Genomic DNA, 10,832 nt, shown 5'->3' with positions numbered 1-10,832 from the left:
AGGGGAAAAGCTAAAGTACAAGAAGCTCGGAGGTCATGCAGCCGATGATGAGAATCAAATCCGAACTTCTAGTTGGTAAATAAATCATCCCGGATCAGTCCACACGAAGTTTTACAGTCGTGATTAATTAATACAGTCTACTATCATTTATTATTAGTGAAGAATAATTAGGAGAGGGAAGGGGGTGGGGCTTATTAACTGGCACCTGAAAAGGGGGGAGGCTTATTAGAGGGAGGGAGGCTTAATCGAGGATCAATACGGTAATTGTCCCAGGGGGCGTCTATTAGACGGGGGCCGGAGGGCGTCTATTCGAGAGGAGTGTCTAATACAGAGGGGGCGTTTAGTGGATAAGAGCTTGATCAGAAAGTTGACCAGAAGGTTGCACTTCGTTCTCCCTCTCCCCAGTCCCCTTTCCCTAGCATCCCCCTTCCCACCGCTCCCATTTTACTACTGCCATGCAGTTACTAAATGAGACGCTATGCAAACATAACTTGCCCAAGAGCTACAAAAATTCACTAGTGTTAGTATCAATTTAATCCCATTTATTAGGAAATTCACATTTTTATACATTTATTTTCTTGTTCTGCAAGCTGCCATGTCGATCCTGCGCTAAATCCAAGTTGCCACTTAGCCTACGTAGCTGGCGGAATTGTTTTTGCGGGAAGGTGAGTTCTGGCGGCGAAGCGACCATTCTCGCGGCTTTTACGCGAGAAGTGAGCGCCGAAGCGGGATGTCAAAGTGTCTCCTCCCCATTCTCTGCACGGCTTTGTATTTCCTCTACCAAAACTTTGCTCGCGTTGAATAACAATCCCACCGGCTACGCAAGCGAGTTGCCACTGTTTAAATGCGTTTTTCTTTGATTAATTCAATAAATAATATTGTTGCTCTACAATATCTATAAATCGTATGCGATAAAATGTACAAGCCCCAATGAAGATTTTAGCCATTCTGGTTTGGAGGGTACGCACTAAAGTCCTCTTCGTTACGTTTTTTTTTGTTACCATTTAACAAAAGTTTCCGGAATACGCGGTTGGAAAGTGAATGGAACACGACTTTTTGGGTCGTTCCAGCGGAAGGTTTTCAGTAGCAATAAAATATTTGAAAAGGTAGCCCTGTTTTTCTGGACGGAATGTTCCAAACGGAAATTCGTATTCCATTTCTTCAAAGGCATCTTTCAGATCTCTGTTCTCAGATCTCAAGCCTTGGTGACCGTTTTCCGGAAAATAGAACTGATTCGTACAAAAGGCTGAACAGGTCAACACGATTTCGGGACGAAATTTACCAGTCCTGAATTTTTATTACCATTTGCCCAATCCGTGAACAGACCAGTTTAATCGTGTAAATGGTAAACAACTAACAATTCTATAGTAAGTGTCGTCATCATAGATTCATACAAGTTAGTCATAACCTGGGCAAATGTGGACATTTAAGCAGCATATGTCAACTGTTTCCCACAAGAGATCACTTAAGAAACCATAAGCAGTTTCAACGTTTGTAAGTCTTAAATAATATTATTACTCCTATATGTACATAAATAACATTAATTTTATGTTAAGATTCCTCCATATTTTCATTATCGCTTGATGATCCATCTGACGCGTGCGCTGCGGGCTTTTTCTCCTCCAATCGTTTTTTGATTAGCTCCAGTCTTTGTTTAATGGATATAAAGTCAAAACTACCTCTCTTTTCTCCAAATGGGTCCTGTCATGAAATCAAAACATGGAGTTAAAAACAGCCCTGTTTAGGTAAATTCCGACAAGTGACCTTGAAACAGTGAGATAGGACAACAGAAATGGCGATAAGGCCATCCCAATAAAATGTTTCCAATTGCCCCGTCTCTTGTGATGGTGGGTTGGTCGGTCGGGCAAAAAAAAAAAAAGAAAAAAAGAATGAACACTTCAAGGGGTCTGGGTTCCAGAGAAGGCCGGGCTGCTAAGTAAGAAAGCCTCTATCAAATGTCTAAACAGCCTTTTTAAAACGTAGTATCGATGTTAATTAAAGACAAGGACATCACATCATAGAAATTGTTGTTAATAAAACAAGATCGTGTGCTTGTAAATTAAAGTACTTGCTTCTTTGACTAGTAAATCTGGAATTTTTTTTTACTTTTTGAAAAAAATTGGTTGGTGGGGCGATGGGAGATGAAACATTTTATTGGGATGGCCTAAACGACACAAAGATGGGTTGAAACTGCGACAGCGACAGAGAAAAAGCACAAATACAATAGTGAAATATCGATGTCCGAGAAATGAGTGCAGAAATTACATAGTGATGACGTGTCAGTAAGCAGATCTGGGTAGTGCTTCTGATTGGTCATTCTGCTAGGTAAACTTACTTTAACCAATCAAAAGCACTACCCAGATCTGGAAAGTAACGCCATCAGTATGGAATTCCTGCAGTCGTTTCTCAGACCTCATTTTCCAGTGGAACCGGTGGTGGGGTCACAAAATGGCAGCTGTTTTCTCCAGTTAATTAAAACAAACTGAAATAACCGAGGGCAATCTGCACCCATTTAAATGACTGTTTTTGATTGGCTGGAGAAACAATAGGGATTGTGACATAACAATGCCTCTATCCCTAAAAACTCAATGTTAATTAAAGACAGGGACATAACATCATGCATTATTGTTGTTAATAAAGCAAGATCGTGTGCTTGTAAATTAAAGTACTTGATTCTTTGACTAGTGAATGTGGAATTTTTTTATTTTTTTTACTTTTCGAAAAAAATGGGTTGGTCGGGCGATGGGAAATGAAACATTTTATTGAGATGGCCTAAATGACAAGAGGATGAGTTGAAACTGTGACAGCGACAGAGAAAAAGCACAAATACAATAGTGAAATATTGACATCCGAGGAGCGAACATAGAAATTACATAGTGATACTGATGACATGTCAGTACGCAGATCTGGGTAGTGCTTCTGATTGGTCATCCTGCGAGGTAAACTTACTTTAACCAATCAGAAGCACTTCCCAGATCTGTGAAGTAACGCCATCAGTATGGAATTCCTGCAGTCGTTTCTCAGACCTCATTTTTTCGCGGAACCGGCGTTGGGGTCGCGAATTGTCAGCTGTTTTCTCCGGGTTAATTAAAAGACACTGAAATAACCCGGGGCATCTGCACCTATTTGAAAAATTGTTTGTGATTGGCTGGGAAAACAATAGGGATTGTGACATAACAATACCTCTATCCCTAAAAAAAATGAAGTGCAGATTAAAGGGGACCAATGAAATAAGAGAATGGTGCAGGTCAACCGAAATAAGCTAGTGCTTTCGAAGTCGTTTAGTTCATAACCACAGTACAATGCCAAAGCTTTGTTAGAGAGCTTTAGATTTGTGGACGAGAATGACTACCACCTATTGACAAAAAATAGACAGCCCCGAATACTTCATTCAAGATTGACTTTCTTTTACCAGAAAAGTTAGCCCTGTTATCTTTAGTAAAGGAGGTTACACCCTATTCTGATTGCAATAATAATAAAACTTCTAAGATTTGATAATTTGTTTCTGCCACTACGACATTCTCACTAAAACTCGTAGTAGAATGACTTCAGCTGTCACGTTTTCCCGCCAAAATGACGCTGGTTAACGCATGCACGCACACTACTTAGTATTGAGAAAATCTCTTACTCGTGGTTTAGTCACCCAATTCTAATTCCTAATTGGCTTTTTCCTTTTACGATTTTACAAAGACAATGTTATTGCAATTAGGTGAATCTAAAATGTATTTGCAAATAACATTCAAAGTCCCTACCTGCATGTTTTGTCCATTCAAATGCGAGTTGTCACCAATGACTGATAAGTAGTAATCATAAAATTCTGGAAATGATTTTTCCATTACATCTCTGAAACAATAAAGTTCCACATCAACAAGACTCTTGATCAATTTCAAATCTAAGCAGGCAACCAGAGCAGCCTGCATTCCTAATCTGCAGGTCGCTATTATGCATGACTGGCACATATGAAGCCAGCATTCGTTTGGACTTCCACTAAGAATGTTTTGAATAGAATGCATAGAATGCAATCTGATCATGTGCATTTGGACCTTCTGTTTGGTTGCAAGATAAATCCATAAGCTAAAAAGGAGGGTTTCAATAATTTATTATGCACAGGGAATGCTGAATTTAACAAACGTCTCTCTGTCATAACTCTAAGTATTAGTTAATGAACACCACAACAACAAACAAAAAGCTTTAACGGATCATGTCCTTTAACCTCAGGACCAGTGTCAATATACTTATATTACTGTCCTAATATCAGTTAACCTGCAAGTGGTGATTTCTCCAGGACACTGCAATTGACCATTTGCTTCTTTGATTGAGCAACTGTCTGTCTGCCATGGATGATTAAATTAACTCTGAACAGATAAAACCTGTAAGGCTCTTGCGGATTTGCTTACACTTATAACTGCTTCCTTAATGTGAGCCTGCTTTGAATACGCATTCATTTTTTCTGTCCTTATCATGATACAGCTGTAATTCCTACCCATTACTTTGTCAAATGTTGGTGAACCCTACTGGATTTGAATTTGTATGGACCATATCCAAGTTCAGATTTAGAGAATAAAATTTCATCATTGCTTGTTTATGTTTTCCATAAAATGCAAAATAAATTAAAAATAAAATGGCAAAGAAATGTACGAAAGAGTGTGATGCACGTGTAAAGTTTTTGTTTTGCTTATTAAAGCTGTTTTTTTTATGGTCTTTTTGCCATTGCATTTTAGGTCCCTTAAGTTTCCTGTAAATCAAGAGGAAGTGATGTTATATTTGATGCTTTGACGTAGGCATCAAGTGGATGTGTATGCTTGATGGAAAAGCAAATGATCACTTGCTGTGGTTTATCTTCCTTTATAGCATAGTGTCCAGCCTGGAGAAACCACTGCTCACAGAGTAAATATCAGTATAATGTTCACCTCACCTAAGTGCTGAGGGACATTTAAGTTTTCCTTCCAACATATCACAGACTGCAACTCTGAGGCTTTCATGCTGGATACATTCATTATATCGCTTGTAGTCCCCAGCCTGGCGCTCCTTAAAATAGTCAACAAATCAGCTGTGAGATGTAATCTATTTTTCAGGACAATTTACGGCTGCCATTGAGGTATTTCCTATCAGACAAAATACTCCTCCTGTTTGACACCTAACAGTGAATAACTCGTGCCAGCAAGTAAAAAATGGCAGTAATGGAGGCGGGGATAGACTCCAAGCATCTTTTTAAATACCTCAGTCCACCTACTTCCCCGACCATTTTGAGGAAAACTGTTTCTTGTGTCAAAATGTAAAATATGAAAATGAAAATGTGTAGTGTAGGAGGGGGGGGGGGGGGGGGGGGGGGGCTTCTAACAAAAACAAGCTATCTTGATGCTTCAGGTCTGCTAGCCTTACTTTTGGTCTAAATATAAAGGCCCCCAAGGCCCCTTTCCCAAAGATCCACCATAACATGTTTTCCTAATGTTTTTGTGTTTTTTCATGTTTTTCTCTCACTCCAAGCGCTAAATATAAAGATACAATGTATGTAAAAAACTTGCTGTTCTAACTTTTGAAGTCTGAGTGAAATTGAATTCTGATTTCTCATTTACTTTTCACTTACTCTCAAGATAATAACTGTAAGTACATCATAAGACACCATGCCAGCTTACCTGTTCAAATCCTGGTTCATTGTGATATGGTTTTTCATTTAATAAAGACTGAATAGAAATTAAAACACTGGAAAGGGACTGGGCAGGACTCCAAGCAGGACCAGACCATGTTCTGCAATGGTAAAATAGACACAATTGAATAAGATGCTTATTTTCTTCCTTTAAATTATGACATTAATAGGCCCTTTGCAGCTAGCCATTCATGTGGTAGAAAACCGCCACGCTGGAGAGCAAAAGCCACACTGGGACAAGACAAACAAAATACATACATAATTTTAAATGGTAATTTTCTTTGTTTGCCTTTTCCCAGTGCGACTTTTGCTCTCCAGCACGGCGGTTTTGTACCACATGAATGAATAGCTGCAAAGGGCCTCCAAACTACTTTAGTTTTGAATAATACTGAGTCTTTTTCGTTTCCTTTCGACAGTTTCCAATAATATAGTAACATAGTGCTTTATTTCACAGGGCACATGGTGAGCATGCACAGATGTACAATAGGCATGACTAGGAAAAACTGTAGAATTTTGAGAACTAATAATTTAACTACATAATTATGGCATACTGTGCTTATCCTATACATAGGTACATGTCAGCCCATATCTACAATGACGTGTTGATTGCATTTTTTAAACTCAGATTTTTGTCACTTGCATTTGTACTTTCGCCAAGTCTCCAAAAATCAATTTTCTGAAATTTTTGGATTTGAACTCCTACCTAGCCTGAAGAACCTACAGTTGCTCTTGGCTATACCTTGAACAACTCTTACCCTCATCCTGTGCTCTCCAAACTTACTGCATTCCTCCATAACTCAATAATATAAATATTTATACACACTAAGCATGATATATTTCTTAAACGACACCTTCCTCATCACTTCTTTCAAAAACACATGGTTCCTAGCTAGATATCACCAAAAATCTATTACACTTGCAAGCTACATGTACTTGTAGGGCCCAAAAGGTCAAGGGCTACCAAATCAAATACTCACCCTAGTATACTAAGGCAGACTTTACCATTTCTGTACAAGTTGGGATTAAATCTGACTTGCCCTCCACCTGTTGTCATTAGTTTTACTCTTGGAGGTCTGATAGGGTAGTCAGGAGGGCAGCGTATCAAGAAGTAAAAAAATCCTCCCTCGTATGGGGTGTCAAATGGACCTGTGATCAGAGCGTGAATCTAGAAGATTAAAACAAAAATGGAAGAGTTATTGTGTACAACTGGATGACTATCAATTTAAACATGATTTAACTTACTCTAAAGTTAAAATGAAGACCAAGTTACTGGCAGTTTGAGTTCAAGTACATGTAATTGTCTTTTGCAAAAGAGAGCTCTACATGAACATATTATAATAATTAAGGTAACACCCTTGGGACGCGAAAAAGGTGTCTGTCACTGGAGTTGGCTACTTACAGGAATATAAAAATACAGCTTTTGTATGAGCTGCCCATTTGCGAGAGTGTCTGTTAGGAGAGGTTCCACTGTACTTTGAGGGTTGTTTATCAGCTAGTGTTACAACAATGTACCCTAAAAGACTGGAGAGACAGTATTTCATAGAACTACGTGAACAGGGCAAGGTGTAAGAAACATCCTATTAGTTTTTTAACTCCCAAAGACACCCCTGCATGTATAATCTAAGATCAGCAGCTCCTTACCAGAATGCCGCCCTTAATATACATGTACCACTTGTGTCACATGAAGGACCCAGTGCTTCCAAGATTTTGGAACTTATAAATTACAAATTTAACTTACTTTTTAATGATCACTTTACCGTAGATCTACTATTAATGATCTTAATTAATTTTATATTACAGTATTATTTTATATTGTGTCTTAGTTCTGTAATTCAGCTTTTCCCAGTGCATATGAGGTTTTAAACATCATAAATATGAGCTGAATATAAAAACAATAAAATATACTGTACATGTAGCTGGTAGGCTAAATAGTACATTGACTAACACAAACCTTTGTAATGTCATCTTTGTCAGGAACTATGCACATCCCAGGCGGTGGTTCATTGTATATACTCATTATATCTCTGAAAAGATTATAACATAAATAGAGGATATTACATGGCTGCGTGGAGATACGAAATTTCTCTTCAAGTGTTAAAAAATATTTCACACGTGAGTGCAGCAAACAAGTGAAATACATGTATAATTTTATTAATCACCTGCATGTATATGTACAATGAACCACAACACTATTTCTATAAGGCAGGTTAACCATACCAATGCTTAAAGTTAGCTTTAAGAGGAACTCCACTAGTCCATAAGCATTAATAATTAGCCACGAGCTATGACACTGGAGTAGTAACATTTAGAAGCGTTTACTAATCTCAGTGTTATTTATGTTAAGCACAGTTGAACTTCCATTAAGCAACCATTCTCAGCGTACTGACAAGCCGCTGCTAAATAAAGATTGGCTGCTCAGAAGAGGTTCATCTGGTTTTCGTTACTTTTAGGGGACCATAGCTTTATAGAGGAAAAAACTTACTAAATGCATGGGCAAAATGATGAGTTTATGTGACAATGTGACAAATTTGTATATGCCAAATGTAGAATGTAGCACAACAAAAAAACATGACTCAATTTTAGTTATTTCTGCATTATTCTCTCCTGAATCTACCATATAAAATTGTCTAAAATCCCAAAATTACAAAGAAATGTTCCAACTGCGACATTCAAAGTTTGTGGCTAAAACTGCTATCAAGAATGACCAGTATTTGCATTTCATTTGTTCTTTGTTGTCGAACATATGACATTATTTTTTTCCTTGTTTAAACTTGTCATTTTGCTCGCACACTTACTTGTTTTCCTCTATAAAGCTGGGGTCCCCTAAAAGTAACAAAAGCCGTTCATCTTAAATTACTGTAGAGTAATCTTTGGCAGAAAAATCAATTTTTTTTTAAACAAACATGCGGTGGAAAGGGCATTACCTGTCCACAAATTATCAGCCACCAACATTTCTTTCTCGGGATGTATTTTCTTTCATCAAATTTTTAAATAGAGCCATTGAACTAAGTGTACAAATATCAAGCACACTGCATGACCCCTGTTTCAGTACACTAATGAAAGATAAAGCTGTATGTGATGGAAACAAGCTCCACACAATAATTACTGTCTATCATTTTCAATCTAAACAACAAGTAACATATTAAAGTATGAAACTATCCTATAATACTAACGATGAATTATGATTAAAAAAAGTAAAAAACTTTAAATGGTCAATGCACCATCCATAATTTATTTTTTATATATGTATGTTAACAGGAAATGGTACGAAATAACACATTTACAGTATATAAAATTTACCAGTTCTCCTCTTTTGATATCATTTATTTTTTTTCCACTGACAACCCAATTAAGCTCAATATTTTCAAAACCTGTTCCAAAATTAGGCCATTTGCATTGCCATTAACTTGACAAAGTTTTACATAATATAGCATTTGACTGCTTTCATGGTATTGAACACAAAATCCTCTATAACACTGAGTCTAAAATTTCCAAGCAAACCTTTGGCACCTTATACACTGCAATAAACTGGGTTTAAGCATATTGTTTAGAAATGTACAATCAACAATTTCCAGAAGATGAAGTCTAAAAATTATGCCAAAAATGAGCGGGCAAGCGAGAAAAATATATGCTTTGACTGTGCATCTTCAAAACTAGGCCTCGTTCATTGTTGAAACAGAAGTAAGCCTAAGCTTTTCCCTTTTGAATGAGAAGTTTCTAAAGATTATTTTTATGATCGTGTTGACGCTAGCGTCTCGTCCGAACACAGCACAAACGAACTATAAACCACAAAAAAACCTTTTAAATGTCACCCTACCTTTTTATTCTTAATACACACTGCGGTGTAACTTTCTCTTTATCCCAGTCTTTTGAATGAACAGGATCCCAAAGCGCATTTGATGTAGCTGCCAAAAATACGTCTTCCTCAGCCATCTTGGATACCGACCGCCTGTTGTTTGTCAATTCTGCTGAGAGTGCGCATCGCACACTAATGACGTCATCTGTCCGAACGTCACGCAAGTCCGTGCGGAGCCCCCTGCAGAATTGTTTTTTCGGTTTTTTTTCGGTCGATCAAGCAACGGCAAGCACAAAGCTATGGTGGACCACAACTGTCACGGCAAAACCGAAAACCTCACGGCAAAAACAAAAACATCACGGGAAAATCAAAAACCTCACGACAAAAACAAAATACCTCACGGCAAAAACAAAATACCTCACGGCAAAACCAAAAACCTCACGGCAAACCCAAATACTTCACAGCAAAAACAAAACAGCTTTGGTTTTGGCGTGGGTATTTGCTTTCCCAATATCAGGAAACGCATTCGACGGTAAACGAAGAAAAAAAGGGGGATGTCCTAACACCTGTTCTGTAGGCTAGCAGCTTTGCGATTTTGTCATGGTCTTTTCCCGGGTCTAGCCCACGCAGACGTCGTCGCGCGGAGAAGGAAAGCAAGAGGAAGACCATGTCTGCCTGAGAGGTTAGTGAGTACAATCACAACGCAATAACTTTATTTAAAAACGGAGACGTAATAACCTTTTACAGTTTTCTAACTTACCGCCCACCGGCTCTAGTGCCGAACAGCTGTGCGGGATTATTTAGTTGTGGCATCATGGCTGCAAGTAAGTTTTATCCTCTGTAATAGTTCAGTTGGTATAAAAATTACGTACTCTAGCGCGGATCTGAGGGTAGTTCAAGGATGGGGGGGGGGGGGGGAGGTACGACCATCCTATAAGCTGAAACTGCGAATTTTTAAAACTTGAAGTTGCGACAAAAACCTAGCAAACATATTTGACATTTACATGACGCAAAAATTCGATTGACTTACAGCAATTATGAAAGTGATTCAAAGATTTTAGATTGCCCTTCAGGATTGTGGAAATCTACCCCGGGTTACCGGAGACCGCCCATGAAAAGTCTCCACATGGTACCCAGGGTAATGGAAACCACTTCCCAGGACAAAGACTTCCAAAATTTTTAGGGGAGTATACCCGCGGAACCCCTAGTCCAGCTTTATTCAGGTTTGACATGCAGGACAGGCTAAACAGAGGATTGGCACTGATGCCGGTAGACAGACCAACGGGGAACAACTTCCAGCCTGAATAACCACAGGAAGGCCACTCAAGCTGTGTGACTATAGTAAAAGCCGTTTGTCAAGTTTATATCTGAAATGTATCTACCGTTGGC

General features: G+C 38.4%; 1 protein-coding gene across 1 annotated transcript; it reads right to left on the bottom strand.

The window, feature by feature from the left end:
• Positions 1 to 525: 525 nt before the first annotated feature.
• Positions 526 to 9,606, bottom strand: LOC140931343 (ubiquitin-conjugating enzyme E2 Z-like). The gene is made up of 7 exons (XM_073381139.1): positions 9,465 to 9,606; positions 7,599 to 7,671; positions 6,625 to 6,812; positions 5,637 to 5,748; positions 4,916 to 5,028; positions 3,753 to 3,843; positions 526 to 1,701 (listed from the first exon to the last, which is right to left on the bottom strand). The coding sequence occupies exons 1-7, from the start codon at positions 9,578 to 9,580 to the stop codon at positions 1,552 to 1,554; spliced, it is 843 nt and encodes a 280-aa protein (XP_073237240.1). The 5' UTR covers positions 9,581 to 9,606; the 3' UTR covers positions 526 to 1,551.
• Positions 9,607 to 10,832: the final 1,226 nt, after the last annotated feature.

This window comes from Porites lutea, chromosome 3, assembly GCF_958299795.1.
Source record: "Porites lutea chromosome 3, jaPorLute2.1, whole genome shotgun sequence".
NCBI classification, from domain to species: Eukaryota; Metazoa; Cnidaria; class Anthozoa; order Scleractinia; family Poritidae; genus Porites; species Porites lutea.
The sequence above is the reverse complement of the archived record's forward strand: the minus strand, read 5'-3'. Positions and strand labels throughout refer to the sequence as shown.

Bases quoted from the DNA above. Each gene is read 5' to 3' on its own strand.
- LOC140931343 (XM_073381139.1), bottom strand. From the start codon at position 9,580: ATGGCTGAGGAAGACGTATTTTTGGCAGCTACATCAAATGCGCTTTGG. The intron at 5,029-5,636 runs GTAAGCTGGCAT...GACTATTTTAAG, and splicing joins ATGAACCAGGATTTGAACAG to GAGCGCCAGGCTGGGGACTA. The intron at 3,844-4,915 runs GTGAGGTGAACA...TTATTGTTTCAG, and splicing joins AAATGTCCCTCAGCACTTAG to AGATGTAATGGAAAAATCAT.